General features: G+C 45.4%; 1 protein-coding gene across 2 annotated transcripts in view; it reads left to right on the forward strand.

The window, feature by feature from the left end:
* BOD1L1 (biorientation of chromosomes in cell division 1 like 1) overlaps positions 1-22,673 on the forward strand; it is a 53,492-nt gene that overhangs the window by 5,182 nt on the left and 25,637 nt on the right. For both annotated transcript variants that reach the window (XM_042936875.1, XM_042936876.1), the window contains exons 2-10: positions 1,404-1,528; positions 6,283-6,473; positions 6,956-7,570; positions 7,754-7,903; positions 10,019-10,185; positions 12,004-12,115; positions 12,774-12,912; positions 13,517-13,589; positions 15,840-21,825. In XM_042936875.1, the coding sequence (XP_042792809.1) occupies positions 1,404-1,528; positions 6,283-6,473; positions 6,956-7,570; positions 7,754-7,903; positions 10,019-10,185; positions 12,004-12,115; positions 12,774-12,912; positions 13,517-13,589; positions 15,840-21,825 (7,558 nt within the window). The remainder of the gene's footprint in view (positions 1-1,403; positions 1,529-6,282; positions 6,474-6,955; positions 7,571-7,753; positions 7,904-10,018; positions 10,186-12,003; positions 12,116-12,773; positions 12,913-13,516; positions 13,590-15,839; positions 21,826-22,673) is intronic.

Here is a 22,673-nt window from a genome sequence, read left to right on the forward strand (position 1 = left end):
CTCTAGGAAGGAGGGGTGCAGTCCTGATTGGGTGGTCAAGCACTCCTAGGCATGTCCTTTTAAGAAGTGACATACGGGGATGTCACAGTCACTTAAGTCTGTGCCTGGATGGCACAGTCACTTAAGCGTCCGACTCTTGATGTTGGCTCAGGTCACGATCTCACGGTTCTCTCGCGGGTTGCACGTTGGAGTCCAGCGTCGGGCTCTGTGCTGACAGTGGAGCCTGCTTGGGATTCTCTGTCTTCCTCTCTCTGCCCCTCCCCTGTTCTCTCTCTCTCTCTCTTTCTCAAAAATAAATAAACTTAAAAAAAAAAAAAAGTGACATACCATGTGTTCTCTCTCCTGCTTCCCTTAACTTAGGGGTTCTCAGCCTCAGCACCGTTGACATTCTGGGCTGGAACGTTCTTTGTTGTTCGGGTTTACCTGTGCACTCTAGGGCACTCAGCGGCATCCCTGCCCTCAACGCACAAGATGCCAGTGGCAGCTCCCTGAGTCGTGGCCACCGAAACTGTCTCCAGACATTGTCTAAAGTGCCCTGGGGTGGGGGTGGTGGAGGCAGAATCGCTCCTGGTTGAGGACCACTGCTTACGTTAGATCGAATGCCTGGTTGCGGTGTTGGTTCAGCCCGTTTCCACTCCCCCGGTACACATCTTCGTCACCGTAGTTACTGCCTCCTTTCCGAAGTACATCGTGTGTCTCTTTACTCTCTCCCTGTCGGAAGATTACTGGGCAGAAAGCTCAGCCATAGCGTATCCCTCTGCTCACGTGCAGTGGGTTCCTGTCCTCAACCCCATAATCCCAGACGTCTACACGTCTGGGATGCCCTCCAGCCCGTGGCCGCAGGCTGTCTGCAACCTCGTATCTCTGCTTTTTTATATTCTCTTCCCCCACCAACTTGGAGGCTCCCAGATGCTCCTGACCCCACGTTTTCTCATCCGCTTGTACTGCTTCTATTGTTGGCTGTATGTGCAAGGCCTGCCTCTCCGATGACCAGCTGCTTTGTGAAACTCGGAGGGTCCAACTCAAATGCCATGTCCTCAGCAAAGACTTATTCCTCTGCTCCCCTCCCTTTCTTGGCTCCAGATCATCTGAAGCTAATCTAACCCAGATAGTTACTTGTATCTGATTTTCGAGTCCTTTGTCTATAGATGAGAGGTATGTCTTTCTTCTTTGTGTCCTCCTATCTCCAAACATCTTGGCTTTGACAAAATAAGCAGTATTTGCATGTCTCAGTTATCCTGAAGCAGGATGGTCCTAAGCTGAGAAACCTCGTGGCCACATTGATGCTGTAATCTAAAAAACGTTAACACTGTTAAGCATCCTCAAATTCCTGAGACTTAGAAATATTGATATTATGTAACACTTGTGATTTATAACATTTGTCTTTCCCCCCCACTTCCCAGCCTGCCTATCAGAACCTGAGACAACGGGTTGACAGCTTTGTTGCGAACCACTTGGCAACTCATACATGGAGTCCTCACCTCAATAAGAACCAGCTGAGAAACAACATTAGACAGCAGGTGCTCAAGTAAGTCTTCCAGACCCAGAGTCCCTAGGCAGGCTTGAAGGCATCAGTCTGCTCTGTGGAAGGCAGAGACCATTTTGTGGAAGCTAGATGTCATTTTATCACGTCTGGTTGGCTGTTTCGAGGATGGCGCAGTGCAGTTTTAGAGGGGGCTCAAATCGCTTCACGTTTCCCCATGAATTTTAGCAGTCTGACTTCTGCAGACCTTTGGAAATACCTGAAGGACCAGGATGCCAATGTGACTCCAGAAACAAAATACTAGGGTATAATGTTAATTGCTGGTAAGTGCCAGAATATCCCATAAAGATCAGGCTTTATTATTCTGCTTTGATAAGTAAAAAAGGCATTCTAGATCACGGCAGTTAAAATAATTTCCCCTAATTTGAGGCCATGTCTCCTATCTTCTAATACGACTCCCCTCTTTTTTTTTTTCTTTTGCACTTTACTGTGACTTTTAAGTCTGCTTCTTAGTGATGATATAGCCAAAAAAAAAAAAAAAAAAAAAAAAAAGGCAGGAAAGTGTGTTTGGGCCTGTCAGAGCCATTTTGGGTAAGATAAAGAGAATGAGAAGAGCTGGAGTGTTTAGAGGGACCTTTAAAAAAAATCATATTTGTTCCCAGAAAAGCAGATTTACAATACCATCTTGTTCTTGAATATAAATATTTGCCAAGACAGGAAGACCCGGACCTCGTATCCCTGCGTCACCCTCCCCGCGGAAGGGGTGACTGAGTTATTTAAAGAGTGCCCAGTCTTCCTTTCTTGACAAATATTTACGTTCAGGCTCATCTTTTAGAATGAAATGTGACTTTTAAACAGTTAAACAAATTCATCTTCTACCTCCCACCTCTTCAAACCCTCTAGTCCGGTAGGAACCCTGCAAGCCTACCTGGTGTGCAGGCCCCGGGGAAGCCCCACAAACAAAGCTTCACACTCTGACTCAAAGACCCATTTAGCCACACGTAATACTAGACACCTGGAACCTGGGGGCCCTGACTGTCTCCGACTGAATAAGAGAAGAGGGAAATTTAACAATAGCTTTGTTGTCTGCATTTTAAAGGATGTTTGCGAAACCTATAAAACAGTCCCCAAGAGGGCAAAAGACGCCAGGGAAGGCTGCAGAGTTAATACCTGATGGGAAAAGCCAAAGACTTTCCTGAAAACCCGAGGGTCTGTGGCTGCCGACATTTCCAGGCTTTTCCGACCAGGAGCCGGAATAGCAGGGGCTGGGGGTGGGGCAAACCTCGGGGCAAGGTCGGGGCCTGCCCTCGCTTCTACAGAGCACTCCCCGATTACAGAGGGTGGAGCTGCCCCCCCTTTTTAAACCAGCCATCACATCCCTTTGAAAGCATAGAGTTTTTACTGGGGGGGTGTGGGGGAGGTGCATTCTTTTTTTTCATACGTTGAGCGACCGAAGCCTTAGGCAGATTTCCTGGCATTGTATTTACCCCTCAGCAGGCAAAACCTATCAAGGAGGGAAGCAGTCCTTCATTCTTTTCTCACCCCTGTAAAATCGAAAGCACTTAACAAGTCTTAATAGCCCCCTTATAAGACATTTTCACAGAATCCTGCTTAGTGAGGGGTTGCTGTACATTTCAGTAAAGGGTTCTTGTGACCACCAGCCTGGGTCTTGGGAACTATCTTCTAGAGACACTTAAATTTCTTTTTTTAATGTTTATTCAGTTTTTGGGAGAGAGAGAGACAGAGAGCGCACGCAAGCAGGGGAGGAGCAGAGAGAGGGAGACACAGAATCTGAAGCAGGCTCCGGGCTCTGAGCCGTTAGCACAGATCCCGAAGAGGGGCTCGAACTCACAAGCCCTGAATTGTGACCTGAGCCGAAGTCTGGCGCTTAACCGACTGAGCCACCCACGCACCCGTCTTCTAGAGACATTTCATAACAGGACAAACAGCTTCCCTTGGATAATTTAGGAATTGCTCTTCTTAGACTAACATCTGTAAATTCTCTGCTAGCTATGTTATTTATTATTTTTTTTTAAATGTTTATTTGAGAGAGTAAGAGAGCATGAGCTGGGGAAGGGCAGAGAGAGAGGGAGAGAGGGAATCCCAAGCAGGCTCCACGCTGTCAGCACAGAGCCCGATGCGGGGCTCGAACTCACAAACTATGAGATCATGACCTGAGCCGAAATCAAGAGTCAGATGCTCAACCAACAGAACTACCCAGATGCCCCATTAATTGAAATATTCTCTTACTGAGTAAAGTTACATATCACTTGAGTATATCATTTTCAAGCTTCCTTAAGGAAAGATACCACAGTATTTAGTTGTCCAGCTATTGTTGTAGAGAGGGACCAGCCCCTATACATAAAATTTCAAACAGTTTTTCCTACAAAGACTTTGAGAAATATTCAGTTGACCATTAGCCTGAACCATCTACAATTCCCATTTTTGTAGGACAAAAATACAGCAATTTCAAATGGTTCAACTTAATAATTGATCTTCGGACTCAGTGGTATTTTTTTTTAATGTTTATTTATTTTGAGAGATTGTGAGTGGGAGAGGGGCAGAGAGAGAGAGAGAGAGAGAGAGAGAGAGAGAGAATATCCCAGGCAGGCTTCATGCTCAGTGCAGAGCCCGACGTGGGGCTCGATCTCACAACCGTGACATCATGACCTGAGCCCAAATCAAGAGTCAGAAGCTTAACCCACTGAGCCACCCAGGCACCTCTCAGTAGTGTTCTTTTTATGCATTCATTTGAACAACAGAATCTAAAATGCCAGATAGCTCTAAATAATGATCTTAACTGAACAGAATTTGAAAGGAAAAGGAAGTAGCTTTAATCAGGAAAATACTACCTACTGGCATTTCGGCTTTGCCCTTGAGTCCAAGGCTGTAGCATCTCCCTCTGGTGAGGCTGCTGTGACCACACCATACTAGAGTGGGCCCACTAAGAGCAGTGTGTTCATTAGGATGGCCCCCACTTTGATTTAAGATCAGAGCTGACCTCGCGGGAGACTAGACTGAAATAGACGAGGGCCTGGAATAGAGGCAGAGAAACATCGGCTGCAGCAGTGATGTTAGGGTGAGTGGGTTTTATTTTTTATGCTGTGCCTTTGTGGTGTGCCTGAAAACATTTTTAAGATTGCTTGTCCTTGTTTCTTTTACACCTGCTACATGTTAAAGGCACCTCTAAGATGTAACGATGTGTGCAGGATTTGCATTTTTTTTTTTATCTTAGAACTTTAAAAAGCAGGTTACCTACTTTGTCCGGTGTTGACTCATTTTTCTCTGTGGCCCACATAAGTAGAATTATAGTATCACAAGGCTGCAAGGTACCTCAGGAAATGGAAATCAAATCCATCCTCCACTCAGAAAGAGCTGCACTCAAAAATAGCATTGTCAAGTGTAAGGAGAGATGGCTCCCCCGTTCTGCGGAGAGAGCCGAGGCCTAGAATCTGGAAGAGACAGCCCCCGGCTCATCCAATACTGTCCAGAAACATTGGCTTCTCAGGTGGTTGGTTTTGTTTTGTTTTGTTTTAGCAAGAAACGAGGTGTAAGTGCGTTTCTTAAAACAAATCCACATCCTCTTATTTTACTCACGCTTTTGTGATTTTCTGCACATTTCAGTCTGTGTCGCCCCCTTTGCTCCTCCCGTCTCTTGCGTGTATTTCTCTCAGCTCTTTCCTCCTCTTTGCTTCTCTGGAAATCAAGGCTCAGTGGAAGTATCTTCTCTTTGTGAAGCATTCCCAGATCACCTTAAACATATTTAATACTTCTCCATTCCCCTCTTTCCTAGAGTAGACGGTGTCTTATAGTGCCTGCCCTCTGGTATTTTAATCATGTCTGTCTCTCCCGCCAGACCAGAAACCAGGTCTGATTTGTAACAGACCGATCCCCAGCATGGTGCCTGTTATGGAGAAGACACTCATAACCTGATTGTTGAATGAATAAATCATCAGTTTTTACAGCAGGAAGATAATGTAATAAAAAGAAAACGAGAAGTCTTAAGTTTTTCTTTATTTTTCTGAAGTTTGCTTTCTTTTCTTTGTTTTATAAGCTTGTTGAAATTACACTCTGTATATGTTCTTCAGTTTTCCTGGAGATTCTCATATTTCTAAAAGGCTTACATTTTTCTGCTAAAAAAAAAAATTGTGGACTCCATAGATTTATACCCAGAACTCAGCTTTAGTGATCATTTATTCCCATATGCCCTGGCCAGGGTTGGGGTAAGGTAAGCATCACCTGGAAGTGTGGGCTCTAGATAATGTATTGTGTCTAGTTCTTTTTTTTTTTTTTTAACGTTTATTTTTTTATTATTGAGAGACAGAGAGAGACAGAGCATGAGCATGGGAGGGGCAGAGAGAGGAGGAGACACAGAATCTGAAGGAGGCTCCCGGCTCTGAGCTGTCAGCACAGAGCCTGACGTGGGGCAGGAACTCACAAACCCAGTGAGATCATGACCTGAGCTGAAGTCAGACGTTTAACCGACTGAGCCACCCAGGCGCCCCGTATTGTGTCTAGTTCTAAAGGCGTTTTGTTTCTTGTTTTGCCTGCTTTAGCCTTTCCACTAACGACACCGCTGGTAGAAAGTATACAGTCTTTCTTGCAGTGTGATCGACCTAAATGCTGCCTGGTGTGAAACTGACTTCCCATTGCCTATTCTTTCCATATATTGAGATGAGTGGATTGGGTAATTTCAGGTTGAACATATATGTGACAGGTACAATTTTGTTTAAAAGCAATTAATGTAAATCGTATGAAATTGTGTTTTACCTTTCTGTAAAACTTATTTTGTGTTTCAGATCAGGAATGTTGGAGTCTGGTATTGACCGAATTATTTCTCAGGTTGTGGATCCAAAGATCAACCACACGTTCAGACCTCAGGTGGAGAAAGCTGTGCATGAGTTTTTGGCCACCCTAAACCACAAAGAGGAAGCAAGTGGCAGCACAGCCCCCGATGATGAGAAACCAGACTCTTCTGCCATTACACAAGGTGCTTTGCTTTTACTCTTGGTCAGTTCCTTTGCTTTGCTTCTTGAACTGAGTATCAAGTTAGGGATATAATTATCAATTTTGTTCCTTGGCTACTCTAGTGAAATTATATTTATTTCAAATATCACATTCCTCAACTGATAGAACATTTCTTTTTGAGATTAATGCAAAATGGTAGACATTTTCCTGACGTGTTGGCTGTGTGTACGTGTGTGCGTTTCAACTGAGGGAATAATTAATATAACCAAAGAGGATTAGACTATTCTCAGATTTGCATGGTGCCTTTCCTATGACACAGTGTTAGAACAGTAGAGGATTTAGAATGTGCTCGGTGTTAGCACTGGTATCCGAAAGTCTAAAAGAGTATGAATGGTCTGCACAGCATACGTGTCTTATAAAGATGAGAGCGTCTTGTAGCATCGATTCATCAGAGGGGCTTACCTTCTGCATAAGTTTTTTCTAACGCTCATCTTTCCCTCAAAGGTGTCCCAGTGCCTGGACCCAGCGCTAATGTAGCCAATGACGCCATGTCAATCTTGGAAACCATAACTTCTCTTAACCAAGAAGCTAGTGCAGCCAGAGCTTCAACAGAAACATCAAACACCAAGACCAGTGAGAGAGTGTCCAAAAAACTCCCATCTCAGCCCAGCACTGACACTAGTACCGAGAAAGAGAGAACTTCAGAGGACATGGCTGACAAAGAAAAGTCTACACCCGACTCTGCAGGGGAAGGACAGGAAACAGCCCCCAAGTCTGAAGAATTAAATGATCTCCCTTGTCCAGTTGAGGAAATTAAAAATCACACAAAAGAGAGTAGTAGTTCAATTCTGCTAAATAAGGATGTTCAACAGGAAAGCATTGACCAAAAAAATAAATCAACGGACAAAGGTGAAAAGAAACCAGAGAGCAATGACAAAGGAGAAAGAAAGAAAGAAAAGAAGGAAAAGACCGAAAAGAAGTTTGACCACCCAAAAAGGAGTGAGGACCTACAAAAAGCGAAAGAAGAAAAGCAAGCAAAGGAAAAAGATGTAGAGTGTTCAAAACTCCCGTCAGAAAAGAATAGTAATAAAGCTAAAACCATTGAAGGGACAAAAGAAGGTATATAAAAACTTGCAAAAATCTACAACAGTTTACAGATCAAAGAGTGTCAGTTGGGGGGGGGGGGGTCACATTTTTTTGACCTGTATTTAATGCAGAGTATTTTAAACGTAATTTAGGAATTGGGTGCTGAGTTTGTTCTTATAACATGACTTATCTTTGTGTTTTATTTCCTTCTCGAAGATTGCTCTTTAATAGATTCTGATGTGGATGGACTTACAGACATCACAGTTAGCTCTGTCCATACCAGTGACCTTTCATCTTTTGAAGAAGACACCGAGGAGGAAGTTGTAATGTCTGATAGCATGGAAGAAGGAGAGATTACGTCAGACGGTAAAGCATTTTACTTAATAACGCCTCTGGGAAGCTTCCTGTCGAGCATTGTTTGTATATTCACATGGCTATATCGTGAAAGACAGTGTGGTATACTGGCAAGAGCATGGGACTTTGTAGTTGGAAGATGAGTTTCTGAGTCCCAGCTCCAAGGTTGTCTGTCTGAGCAAGCTTGGTAAGTTACTCCACAAGCCTTGGTTCTCCATCCTTGAACTCCATCCCGCAGGTTTATTAGAAGATGTAGAGGAGACAGTGTATATGACGGTGCTGTGGGTGTGGGTGTCTGTGGGTTTGTGTGGGCGTTGTTGGGGGAGCACAGTCCCCAAGGCTGCTCTCACTTCTGACACCATTTGCAAAGTTGAGGTCTCCAAGCCTACCCTTAGGTTTGACGATTCTCTAGGAGGACTCCTAGAACTCACTGAAAGCTTTACAGTTCATGGTGGTGGTTTATTACAGTGAAGGGACACACATTCAGATCAGCCAAGGGAAGAGGCACACAGGCCAGAGTCCACGGAGCTTCCGGAAGCCCTTTCCCTGTGGGGTCACAGAGAGCATTACCTTCCTGGCATTGATGTCAGAAATATGTATATGGCTAATCGCCAACCAGGGAAGCTCACAGAAACCTTGATGTCCAAAATTTCTACTGGGGCTCCATCGTGTAGATATAGCGTCAGATCTTAATCTCCAGCCCCTCCAGAGGTCAAGCTGATATGCCATGGCCCAAAGCTACTGACCCAGATCATACCGTGAGTTGATTTAGCTTGACCCAAGACCCCCAGGCAGACAAACACTCGTGTCAGACATGACATTCCACAGACTTAGAGATTACCTCCCAGAAGCTACGGGCAAGACCATACTTCTCTGTAGAGTTTGTTTTTCACCCAGCCCTTACTAAGCACTTACTGTGTTCCAGGCACTGTGTACTCTTCTGTGTCCTAGCTCCTGTAATCTTTAGCAATCCTGAGAAGTAGGTCCAGGTGAGGAAAGAGAGTCACCAAGAGAAGGTGTCCTGTCTAGGGTCACGCAGCTATTGAGCTCCGGTGTCAGTTTCAACCCTGGTCTGGGCTTCTGACCAACACTTTGTGCTACTCTGTATCACGTGATTAAGTTCTGCTTACGACCTTTGTTAAAAATCAAATATTATTTGCAACTACTTGTAAGCAGCATTTTGTAAATTTGCCGTGGGCTTTTGGATAGGACACCTGGAGAGAAAATCCTAGAGGAGAAAAAGTAGAAGATTTAATTCCACCTTTTAATTTCAGTCCATCCCAGTTTGCATCCTTAGTATCCCCCTAAAAACGAAATGACCAGCCCAGAAAACAACATCAGGTATGCTTTTCATACCTCGTTGTGAGGTCAGTTCCGTAGGCCCTGTGTGTATGATGGATATCACTCATCCTGTGTACCCCACTTTCTGAAGCCTGACTAAAATTCTCATCCTAGGTGCTTTTGTGGGGCTTTCCACGTTTTTTCCTGGACAGGACTAGGTTTTATATGTCTGAGATCCAAGAAGGAAGAAGGTGACTGGTTGGAGAGTACTAAGTGGTAGAAATGAAGACCTTGTTTACAGGTTTCTACTTCACTTGCTGTGTTGTGGGAAACATACCCACCTTCCTAGGGTAGGGGGCTTTTAGTACATCCTTGGTGTGGGCCAGTTATTGACTCTTGCCTCTTGCGTAGTGAGAGACTCTTGGGTGGTCATTAAAATCTCAAAATTTAAAAAAAAAAAATCTCAATCCTACTTTAAAGTGTGGGTTCAAGTGAACTTGTTGCGTTTCACAGTGGCAAAGCCACGTCCGTACCAAGTCTACTGACGTACTAATGAGAATTAAGTATTTGTCAGGGAACCCTGAATGGTGACAGGGTCTAATTTTTTTTTTGCCTTCTTTATGTGTGAGAAGCTCATTGGAAGAAGTAAATTTCGATATGGATGGGATGATGGCCTTGAAAAATGTTTATTTCTGATTTTTTTGCATCCTGATATTTTCCATTGGGCTGACAAATGCACTTGAACTATATCGATAACTGCTTTTGTTGCTTGATGTTGATCAGGCATGGTGTCGACTTCATTGGTAATTCACAGAAGCACTCCTCTTTCTATTGGCTTTCTTCCAGATGAGGAGAAGAACAAGCAGAACAAAACAAAAACTCAAAACAGCGACCCCAGTGAAGGAAAAGCAAAAAGCGTGCGGCATGCTTATGTTCACAAACCATATCTTTACTCAAAGTATTACAGCGACTCTGATGATGAACTTACCGTAGAACAACGACGCCAGTCTATCGTAAGTCAGATTCGATCTGTCGCTATTTTAACCTGTCACATCAGGTTGACAAACCTGGCTAGTCTGTGTGCAAGGTACTGGGCAGCAGACAGAACCATGACATGGAGGTTCTGCCTTCAGCAGCCTGTCATTTAGGCAGAACATAAACGTGTGACGTAGGTGTTTGTGTCATTATGCTTAATAGTGAAAACCGGGCAACAGGTGTTTCACAGTATGGAAATGTTTGAATCAAGTGTGGATCCAGCCCACACAAAGATAGGATGTGCAGCCATTAACATAAGATTAAGAGGGAAGTGCAGGTGGGTGGTTGAGTTGGTTAAGTGTCAGACTTCAGCTCGGGTCACGATCTCGCTGCTTGTGGGTTCGAGCCCTATGTCAGGCTTTGTGCTTTGTGCTTGGAGTCTGGAGCTTGCTTCACGTTCTGTCTCTCTCTGCCCCTCCCTCGCTCATGGGCTCGCTCGCTCTCTTAGAAGTAAATAAACATTAAAAAATTTTATTTCAAAAAGAGAGAAGTGCAGTCTACAAATGTCCTAGGTACAAGATGTGTCATTGGATTAACAGCTTCTTAGAGAAAAAAATTTGCTACCTTATCATAGGTGTACGTCAGTTTTAAGATGACTTATGGTTTTAGAAACATTAAAATATGGAGCTGCACATCTTAGAGCGAGGAAATGCTGTTACCTACGATGGTCATTTGAAGGAGGTGGAAATGCTGATAGTTGCTTGTCTCTGAGAAGTTTGCTTCATCAGAGGTTATACCAATGCTTAGGGTTTTTAGCCCTCTAAGACTTGGAGTTCTGGCTGGAAAAGGGTGGGGGGCGTAACCCACGATGACCAGATTCTTGTTTTTTTATTTTATTTTATTTTATTTTATTTTATTTTATTTTATTTTATTTTATTTCTTTTTTTTTTTTTTTTTATACTTGACAGAGAGAAAGACACATCATGAGCGAGGGAGGGGCAGAGGGAGAGAGAGAGACACAGAATCTGAAGCAGGCTCCAGGCTCTGAGCTGTCCACACAGAGCCCGATGTGGGGCTCAAACCCAAAAGCCATGAGATCATGACCTGAGCCAAAGTCGGATGCTCAGCCGACTGAGCCACCCAGGCGCCCCTTGTTTTTTTAACATAGGATAGCAGAAAGTCCCGTGTCCAAAACCTGGGTCCCAAGAGCATAACCCACAAGTCATATTTGTTGTAGAACTAGCCTGTCTCTTGAATCTGCACTTCATTTTCTCCTTTAAGAATAATTTAAAAATTTGAGGTGCCCGGGTGGCTCAGTCGGTTAAGCGTCTGACTTCGGCTCAGGTCGTGATCTTGCAGTTTTTGAGTTAAAGCCCCGCGTTGGACTCTATGCTGACAGCTCAGAGCCTGGAGCCTGCTTTGGATTCTGTGACTCCCTCTCCCTCTGCCTCTTCCCCGCTCACTGTCTCTCAAAAAGTAAACGAATGTTTAAAAAAAATTTTTTTTAAGAATAATTTAAAAATTATTGTACACAGGAGATTTGCCTGTGTACATATGATGTACATTGATGTTCATATATATTTTCACAGCCAGCCTTTTAATTGAAGTAACTGGTTTATTAAACCACCATTTCCCAAAATGATACCTTTCCTATTCCTTAAACTAATGGCAATCTGAAAGAGTAATGGAAAATTTTCTGATCTGTCTCTTCTGGTAGCTTCCAAATTATATAATGTGTATGCACCTTTGCAAAGCCCATTATTTTGTAAGAATATTTGAAGGGTAAACATACTTGTTTTCATTGTTTTTGCTTTTGCCTAATAGTTGGTCAGGATAATTGTATTTTGTGGTTTTAGGCTAAAGAAAAAGAAGAGAGGCTTTTAAGAAGGCAAATTAATAGAGAGAAACTTGAAGAAAAACGAAAGCAGAAGGCAGAAAAGACAAAGTCTTCAAAAGCTAAGAGTCAAGGTATAGGAGGTGTTAACTTTAATATTTTAAATTATCTTGTATACTCCGTTATTTTCTAGATATTCATATTACTTATGAGATGATATAAAATGATCTAAATTGCATCTCAATAAAGCTGTTGTATTAAAAAAATTATTCTTAAATATGGAAGGTTTTTTTTTTTATTCTGATGTATCACTTTTTAAATTATATTGTTGTATCTAAGTTATACATTCTGTCAGGTACCAGCTTATACAGCTCTCATTAGCAATTTATTTTCCAGCCATTGTGGAATGAATTATCACTGGAAAATGGATTGTTTGCATGTGAGTAATCAAGCCTTGCTGGTGATATTAGTGGAATTAATCTGTGCTTTTTTTGTTTACTAAAGTGTCAAACATTTATCTGGAATATTTCATTGAACAAAATTGAACTTTCTCTGGGCACTGATCCTTTGTAGCATACAAAAAAAAAAAAAAATACACACACATAAGCATTTGAAATAAAAAAGCTAAGACTTGTCCATCTAAAATATTACTTTTCTTCTAGTACAACTTAAGGATATTAAAGCACATTCAGCACTTTTACATTGATCAGAAATTCTCAATGAAAAATAAATATTACACTGTTTATAAATTCCATTCTAAAGTACAGCTTATTGATATTGCTTCTTTCCTAGGCAAAAATAGTGTGGACTTAGAAGAATCATCAACAAAGACTTTGGAACTGAAAACCCCCAGAATTAAAGAAGTCCTTAAAGAGCGGAAAGTATTAGAGAAAAAGGTAGCCTTAAGCAAAAGAAGAAAGAAAGATTCAAGGTACATGTTGTATCTGGCAGTGTTCCCATTATAACTTTCCCCTGCCATACTTTCAGAAGGGAGGCATTGACAGTGACAGTAAAGAACCTTACCTTGAAAGTGTGTGTTATTGTTGCACATTTATGAGAACCATGGGGGCTCAGAACTCTTTATATCCTCATTCCTTGTGTTAGTATCTCTACTGTAAAGTAGTGTGTTTTAATGTTTTTGGGAGAGGGGGGCTCGGAACTTTTTCATAATCTGATGGCAGTTTCGGATCTCCCCAGAAAAATGCGTGTGTATAAACACACAGTTGTTTTGAGAATTTCAGAGTTTATGGACCCTCTAGAATACTCAGGAAGTATCCCTACAGTAGCCACTTAACCACTTATTTATAGTGACTGCATCCATTTTCTAATCTTGCTATAGTGAATTCTATAAGAATTAGAAAGCCAAAGAGACTCTGAAAGTGGCCTGAAGGCCCATGAGCCATAGGCTACAGTCAGGTTGCATTATGTACATTTGTCACAGACTTGGATGTAGCTGAACCAGTAACTAATCTTACTGAGAAATTCTTATATTTTATTCAAATTAAGCTCATATATGACTTTTTCTTCCCACTTAGGAATGTTGAAGAGAATTCTAAAAAGAAACAGCAATCTGAAGAAGATTCCAAAGAAACTCTGAAGACAAGTGAGGTGTGTCTGAATTAATAAAACCCATTTTAAATGTTCTTTTGTTAGATAAAGGCCATTCAGTCCTTTGGAGTAAAACTTGGAATGCAATTTGATCTTTTCCAAGTTAGATAAAAAATGTATCACCTTCAGCATTCTTGAACCCCCATCTTATTATGACCTGAATTCCTCATTTTGACCAAGTTGATTCACGTGATCTTTTATCCAAGTAATAGCTACTTTTCTACTTTCCTTTCCCTCATTCCCCAGCCCCCCACCCTCATTTGTTATATTAGCAATAGCAAAATTGCCAGTAATGATAATGGAAAAGAAAGAGGGTAGCTAAAATCCCTTCTCCAGGGCAGATTATTCACTTCATTCTCCTACATTCCTCCACAAATGTACATAATTTTGTAGAGTGGGTGTAATCCTGCAAAATGATGTTAACATTCCCTCTTGCTCATTTCATGTTACCTTGTAAGTTTCTAGTTATTATATTTAGTGACTGCATAGGGTTGTATTGAATAGATAGACTGTAACTTAAGCATTCCCTTATAGTTGAGCACTTAGATTACTTCCAAGATCTGCCAATGTAAGTACTGAAAGTATGTTTAATGAATACATTTTTTTCCCCCTGTTTGGATTATTTTCTTGGGATAAACTTTTGCTTTCACTGGATTCAGATCCTTATTTACCCTGCCATATTTATAATTCTATAGCCAAACTATCTTTTTTTTTTTTTTTTTTTTTTTTGAGCAGACTCCATGCCCAACCTAGGGCTCAAACTCATGACCCTGAGATCAGGAGTTTCATGCTCTACTGTCTGAGCCAGCCAAGCACCCCTATACCGAAACTATCTTCACATTTCCAAGGGAAAACTAATAATTTGGTGATTATTTATTCATAGCCAGTAAATAATCTTGATTTCTTTTTTTTTTTTTTTTTTTTTTTTTTTTTTTTTAAATACTTGTTTTTTATTTTTGAGATAGAGAGAGACAGAGCATGAACAGGGGAGGGCCAGAGAGAGAGGGAGACACAGAATCTGAAACAGGCTCCAGGCTCTGAGCTGTCAGCAGAGAGCCCAACATGGGGCTCGAACTCACGGACCGTGAGATCATGACCTGAGCCGAAGTCGGATGCCTAACCGACTGAGCCACCCAGGCGCCCCAATCTTGATTTCTTTATTCAGAAATTAGAGGCATATTTATAAGTATATCCTGATATTTTAATGGCATACTTTAAAATATTTAACTTCATTTTGTGATAAATTTCTTTTAAAAATGACTTCATAAAATTTTGTTCATATAAACTGGTTGAAGCTTACTGTAAAATTAGGCGATAAAATCCTTGTTAGTTCTTTCTTTGAGGAATTTCACTTTAAAGTGTTTTTTTAAGATCTTTCTATGTCCTACTCCTGAATCTGTAGAAGTGCATTAATCTTTGTGTTAAATTGTAAGAAGTTGCAGTGATAAACTAACCCAGAGACACAGATCCTTCTGAGAACTTCAGCTCATTATTTGAATGAGAAATTATAGGTAGTGGTCAGTGAGACTGTAGTATGTGTGGTCTGCGTTCACTGACTAACAATAATAATGTACTCGGTGCCATACTGTGGGACAGGGAGGAAGGGTCGGATGCTCTGGTCCATCATTGTCTTCCTTCGGGTACATAAACATACACGTGCTTGCTATGTGATAAGGTTACTGTTACAGTGAGGTTTTGCGTGCATTTGAAACTTCCTAACTAGAATGTCCTTTAAGGAGCCTGAATTCATGAGGTTTCCACAAATCATTCAGGCTCCTAAATTAAAATGTAAGAAACCTTCATTTCAGTATAGAATTTTTAAGTTGTCTTCATCATGTTTTGGAACTGAAAAGAACATTAAGCTCTCATTCATGCAGCTTATATTTATTAGTGGCTGCTGGGTGTTAGTGAGCTTTAACGGTTTGGAGTTCAAGGAGGCCTCCGAAGTGCAGGGACAGGTCTCAGGAGAGATAGCTGGTCTCTGCACAGATCTCTGCGGTGCAGTGGGAAGAGCCCTAGACTGCGAATGAATTCATCTGAAGTCGTTGGCCTGGGGACAAGGTCATCAAGTCCCACTGAGCTTCGGTTTCCCGATGCACCAAGTGGGATCACCAGTACCTACCACAGGCTGCTGGCGAGCTTAAGTGACATGTAACACGTGACGGCACTCAGCATATCGGGGGTACCCAAATGCTAAGTTTGATTTTAGTATTGCTCATATTTTACCTTTTTTTTTTTTTTTTTTTACAGCATGGCGAAAAGGAAAAAGTGTCCTCTTCAAAGGACCTGAAGCATGTTCACGCAAAAAGCGAACCAAGTAAACCTGCCCGGAGACTTTCCGAGTCGTTGCATTCAGCTGATGAAAACAAAAATGAGTCCAAGATAGAGAGAGAACACAGAAGACGCACATCCACCCCTGTCGTGGAGGAAGGGGCACAGGAAGAGGCTGACGCAAGAGATGGGAAGAGGCAGGCAGAACGGTCAGAGGTTGGCACCGAAGAGCCCCAGAAACAGAAGAGCACACTTAAAAATGAAAAGCATCTAAAGAAAGATGATTCTGAAACACCGCATGTGAAAAGCCTACCTAAGAAAGAGGCAAAGTCCTCAAAGGACAAGCCTGAAAAAGAGAAGACTCTGTCAGAAGACAAAGTGTCTATGAAACATAAATATAAAGGTGACGGTCTGCATAAAACGAGTGAGGAGACGGAGCTTCACTCTTCTGAGAAAAGCTTAAAAGTGGATGAAAATACTCAAAAGCAAAGTCAACAACCAAAACTGTCTTCGGATGATAAAACTGAACGAAAAAGTAAACATAAGAATGAGAGGAAATTATCAATTTTAGGCAAAGACGGGAAGCCAGTTTCTGAGTATATTATAAAAACAGATGAGAATGTTCGTAAAGAAAACAACAAAAAAGAGAGACATGTTTCAGCCGAGAAAACTAAGGCAGAACACAAATCAAGAAGATCAAGTGATTCTAAAGTTCAGAAAGAATCTCTGAGTTCAAAGCAACACGGAATCCCATTGCAGAGAAGAAGTGACAGTTATTCAGAGGACAAGTGTGATATGGACCCAACTAATGTGGATAGTAATTCGAAACCAGAAGAGATGGTTCACAAGGAGAAGCGAAGAACAAAGAGCCTTCTGGAAGAGAAGCTTTTGTTAAAGTCGAAACCAAAAAGTCAAGGCAAGCAGTTAAAAGTAGTTGAACCGGAATTACAAGAAAGCGTCTCGAAACAGGTGACCACTCCAAAACCAGATAAGGAGAAGAACACAGAAGAGATCAACCCAGATAGACAGCGAAAGTCTAAAGTTGAAGACAGACCTTCTGAGGAAACTGGTGTGGAAGCTGTATCGGACAGTGCCGCTTCTTCACACGGGGTACAGAAGGACTCTTCGAGTCACAGAGCCAAGTTACCATTAGCAAAGGAGAAATATAAGGCTGAAAAAGATTCAGGTCCCTCCAGACCGGAGAGGAAGTTATCAGATGGGCACAAAAGCAGAAGCTTAAAGCATAGCAGTAAGGAAGTGAGAAAAAGGGAAGAAAATAAATCAGAAGACAAAGATGGTAAAGAAGGTGACAGTAATCACGACAAGGCCAGAGGGAATAGTTCAGTTACAGAGAGGAAATTGAGTAGGAAGTTGTGTGAAAACCGAAGAGGAAGCTTATCCCAAGAAATGACCAAAGGAGAAGAAAGATCAGCAAACACCTTGGGCACCACCAGTAGTTCCCCCCTTCAGAGACCAAAAAGGAGTGGTGATACCACATTAATGCCTGAACAAGAGCCAATGGAAATTGATTCCGAGCCAGCTGTTGAAAATGTGTCTGAAGCATCTAAAACCCAAGACAACAGCAATGCTATTTCTCAACAAGACGTTGACTCTGAAAATGTTACGAAACAAAAAACCGCAGTCCCGGTTCTGAAGGATGAATTAAGAACTTCCACAGTAGACTCAAAAACAGCAGCTCCAGCCTGTAAATCAGGACGTGGAACAGGAGTTGTTAGTAATTCTGAAAAGCACGCTGACCATAAAAGCACCCTGACCAAGAAAGTGCATATCCAAAGTGCTGTGTCCAAACTGAACCCTGGGGAGAAAGAACCCATTCACCAGGGAACTCATGAAACAAATACAGACTCCGAAACTAGTCCCACACCGTTTCCTCGAGCCCCGTCCGACAATGACAGGGCACAAAAGAATTTGAAAAATACAACCAGACCCCCCGAAGAACATGCTGCCCAAGGAGATGCTGATCGTGTACATTCCCCAAATTTAGATCCTTCACCATCCTTAAGTTCAGTAACTGTCGTGCCTCCAAAACAGTCTCCTGATTCGGACGTAATTCCTTTGGTTGACGGGAGGACTGTTTTAGAAGGCGACCCAGCCAGCCCCTCACTTGTGGAGCGCTCTGGTGTTCCTAACACAAGTTTGACTGCTAGGGAATCACAAGTCCTTATGACAGGTGACAGCAAAGAAAGTGGGGCAGTTTCCACAGTAGATACACCGGCAAAAGCAAGCGTGGATAGCAAAAGACACATTCCAGAAGGTTACCAGCCCACTGTGTTGCACAGTAAGCAGGGACAAGTAAACATGCCTGTTGGTGGCAAGTTAACTGACGCGAGGATGGAAAATGAGAGTGTTAACACAGAAGATGGCTTGATGGACGTGGCCAGGAAAGAAAGTGACTTAAGCACAGAGCCCAGTTCAAAGCAGACAGTGAGAGCCGTGCAAGAAAATGGCAAAAAGCATGGCGTCACCGTTGACCCAGTGCTCAGCACGCGGACAGACAAAGCTGCCGAGACAGTTGTGCTCAAGTGTAGTAGTGGCCCAGGTGAAATAGAAAACACATCAGTTGATGTTGAAAGAAGGGCTGAAAACAGCGAGGTGGACACCAGTGTTGGATGTAATGCCGCTTCCCCAGTTTTGCAGCAAAGGAGTGGAAATGCTGAGGGTGTGACCGCCGGGCCTGGCAGAGCAGAAAAGTCTTCTTTTGCCACCAGTTCCGAAGGGAAGGGCGAAGGTGTTCCCTTCAATACCGTGAAGGCGGGGGATGCTACAACCACATCCTCAGAAACAGGACAGGGTGAGGTGGCTGTGCCCTGCATGAGCATTGAGGCAGACGAAGGCTTCGTAGCAGGTGTCTGCTCTGGAAACAGTCCCCTTCGCGTCGGGGCAGAAGCCAGCGAATGCACTGTCTTCGCGGCGGCCGAAGAAGGCGGAGGCGTTGTCACAGAAGGGTTTGCCGAAAGCGAAACCTTCCTCACAAGCACCAAGGAGGGAGAGAGTGCAGAGTGTGCTATGGCTGAATCCGAAGAAAGGGCAGCCGACCCCGTGACTGCTCACACAGTAACAATTGAAGACAATGTCAATAGTGGGGTGACAGAAGAGAAAGATGATGCTGTCACCAGCGCCGGCTCTGAAGAGAAGTGTGACGGTTCTTCACGTAGTGCGTTGGAAATGGCGGAAAGAACTGTCACCTTTATCAGTGAGGTTGAAAGCGATGGCGCGGTGACAAGTGCCGGGACAGAAGTAAGGGAGGGCTCCTTGAGCAGCGAGGAGGTGGATGGGTTCCAGAGAAATGTGACGAGAACGGGCCCCAAAAAAGAAACCGAGGGGACTGTGACATGCACCGGAGCGGAAAGGAGAAGCGCTGCTTTCGTCATGTGCTCCGTCACAGGCGCAGAGCGACAGGAGGAGCGTGTGGTTACAGGCGCAGCTGTGGCCCTGGCGGGGAGTGACGCGCCACCAGGAACCAGCGCCCCCCAGGACGGAGACGCTTCTGTGAATGACGGCGCGGAAGGTGAGAGTGCCGTCACCAGCACTGGGATAACAGAAGAAGACGGAGAGGGGCCAGCGAGCTGCACAGGCTCGGAAGAGGGCAGCGAGGGCTTTGCTCTGAGCTCTGAATCAGAAGAAAATGGAGAGAGCGCAATGGACAGCACGGTAGCCAAAGAAGCCACTAACGTGCCGTTGGTCGCCGCTGGCCCATGCGACGACGAAGGCATTGTAACGAGCACCGGCGCAAAAGAGGAGGACGAGGAAGGTGAAGGTGTGGTGACCAGCACCGGAAGGGGGAATGAAATCGGGCATGCGTCCACCTGCACCGGGGCAGAGGAGGAAAGCGAGGGGGTATCGATCTGCGGAAGTGCCGAAGAAGGGGACGGTCAGATTGGTACTGCGGCAGGGTGCGTGGGAGCTGAGGCCGGAGCCACCGTCACCAACGCCAACGAGAGCAGTGTTGACAGCTTGAGCGGTGCGGAGAAGGGCATGAAAGATCCAGAGATCTGCTCCAGCGCCAAAGGCGTCGTAGAAAGCAGCGTGACCAGTGCGGCTTCAGGGAAGGGTGACGTGGCCCCAGCTCCCGGAGGTTGCGAGGCTCCCATGACCAGTGCAGCTTCAGAGCACAGTGACAGTCCGCTCACCAGGAAAGAAAAAGTGGACGACACCACTACTTCCACTGGCTTGGTGGGGGGCAGTTACGAGGCACTCGGGTCGGGTGCGGGCCCACAATGTGAAGCTGGGCACATGTCGCCTGGTGGGAAGGAAGACGAAGGAATCATCACCTCTGGGGAAAATGAAGAGTGTGATGGCCTTCTGGCCACTACAGCCAGTGACACCATTTCCAACCCAGCTGGCGTAGCTGGGGGCAAAAGTCCAGGCAAAGGCTTGCTGATTTCCACCAGCACGACAAACGACTGCACCCCTCAGCTGAGCACAGTTGCCGATGTACAGGAGGGTCATTCAAGCGCACCGAGAGGTGGGGCAGATCGGGAAGGTGCCGGCATAAACGGGGAAGAATTCGAGGCCCCCATGCCCAGTGCGGTGTCAGGTGAGAGCCAGCTGGCTGCCGTGAGAAATGAGGACAAAGACGAGTGTGCCATGATTTCCACGAGCATCGGCGAAGAGTTCGAGGTGCCGATTTCTAGCGCGACGACCCTCGCGTGTGCCGAGAGTCAGCCGCCGGCGGCCGCGGCGGAAGAGAGTGCCAAAGGCGCCGGCTCGGCGAGCGCCGACGACTTCGAGGTGCCCATGCCCAGCGCGCCCACGCAAGCTGAAAGCCCCCTTGCCTCGACCAGCAAGGAGGAGAAGGACGAATGTGCGCTCATCTCCACCAGCATAGCGGAGGAGCGCGAGGCCTCTGTGGCAGGCGCGCGGCCCACCACCGCCCTGGAAGAGAAGGACGGCAGTGCCATCATCTCCACCAGCTCGGGGGAGGACTGCGAGGGCCCCGTGTCCAGCGCCGCCCCGCGGGAGGAAGGCCACCCCTCGGCCGTGCGGGCGGAGGAGGTCGGCGACACCGCCATGATTTCCACGAGCACCTCCGAAGGCCGCGAGGCGGTCATGCGGGGCGCTGTCCCACGGGACGATGAGCGGCCCGCCGCTGCAAGGACGGAGGACTCCAGCGACACGGCCATCATCTCCACCAGCACGGCCGAGTGCGTGCTGCTGCCTGCCGGCCTCGACAGGCACGAGGAGAGCCCGCTGACCGCCAGCGTCGCCGACAGAAGAGACCCCTCGGCCGCCAGGAGGAGCCGGGGCGAGGCCCCGACGCCCAGCCCGATGGCCGCGAACAGCCCTCCACTCCCAGCACCGCCGCCAGGGGCCAGAGCCACAGGCCCCGAGGACCGTCCCTGCAAGGTGCCACCGGCAGTGACAGAACGCAGCGAGAGCCCTTCGCCCCTCGTCGGCGTGGCAGAGAGGAGCACGTGGCCGAGCTCCGTTCAGAGAGGGCGGGGGGGCCAGGGGGCCGCCGCGGCAGGGCATGACACCTGTTGGGCAGGGAGGGGCGAGCAGAGGGGAGCGGGCGCACCCGAGGATGGACAGGGGCGGACAGCCGGGGACGCCTCCCTCGGGAGCCGCTGTTTGCCGGCAGTGAGTCCCGGTGCCGGGAGGGCCGACAACGTGCCTCCTGTCCCAGACGCTGCAGCGCGGCCGCCCTCTCCGGGGCACCGTGGGCCGGCCGACCCCGGGAAAACCACCACCAGTGAATGTGTTAATGGCCGAGAGTCAGAAACTGGTCCTTCCCACGGGGCGCCCCTTCCAGCTGCCTGCGCTGTAGCTCCCTCGGCTCCAAGACGTGAGCAGGACTTGACCGTGACAAGCGACCACAACGGCGGACGGACAATCCAAGGGTCCAGTGAGAAAGCAGCAGACGGTAGTGGCATGAGGAAATCATTGCAGGAGGAAAGAGACCTCAAGGTCATTGTTCCTCCTGAGGAGAATTTGCACGATATAGGTGAGACTCGCCCTAATTGTACATACTGGCGTTTTGCAAAGGCGATTGCACGTAGGGTATGTTTAAAACCATCTTTCAAAAGGTGGTTTTGCTTCCAGGATGTCACAAAATAACTTCTCAAGTAGGAAGACTGAGCTCAGAACCATGGGTTTAAAAACTTAAAACCTTAGACCCGTTTCTCATGTGGCAGGAGAGCAGAGGCAGGAAGCTGGGGGAGGGAAGGTCAGCCACCCGTGTGTGATTTGCATGACTGCTGCAAGCTACTAAACCTCGAAGCCTCGGGTTTTTGTCACAATGAACACTACCTTACAACAGCCCTGTGAAGTGAGCATTTTTTTATCACTCCATTTACACATGAGAAAATAGGTTCAGAGAGTTTAAATAACTTGCATGGTACTTAGGGCCCTTTAGAAAAAAATTACTTCCGAGCCTTAGTTTTCCATCGTATAAAACGGGGAATAATAGTGCAAAAACAAACACGATTCAGCCCTCATCTAACATCCTATAGATTTGCGATGAGTGTCAGTTCAGTCCGGCTGGCTACTTGTCATCAGGGGAGCACAGAATTTTTTAACGGAGTTTTTCATTCAGGTAAAGTGAGCTTCTGGTTTGGAATATGAAAGACAAAAAGAAACGTGTTCCCTCCTGACAGATTTCAGAGAGTAGATGTTGGTAGAAACAGTTGGTAACTTTCAAAGGGGTAACCTTTAGGCTCAGTCATTCACTGTGCCATCCAACTTGGGACACCCTGTGCCAGCCACTACTGTGCTGGGCTTTGGGGAAGGGGAGCAGCTGTGAATCCGGCTTTGCATTTTAAGTAGGCAGGGACGCTCTGATGGCAGGCGCTG

Source organism: Panthera leo, chromosome B1 (genome assembly GCF_018350215.1).
Source record: "Panthera leo isolate Ple1 chromosome B1, P.leo_Ple1_pat1.1, whole genome shotgun sequence".
In the NCBI taxonomy this organism is placed as follows: Eukaryota; Metazoa; Chordata; class Mammalia; order Carnivora; family Felidae; genus Panthera; species Panthera leo.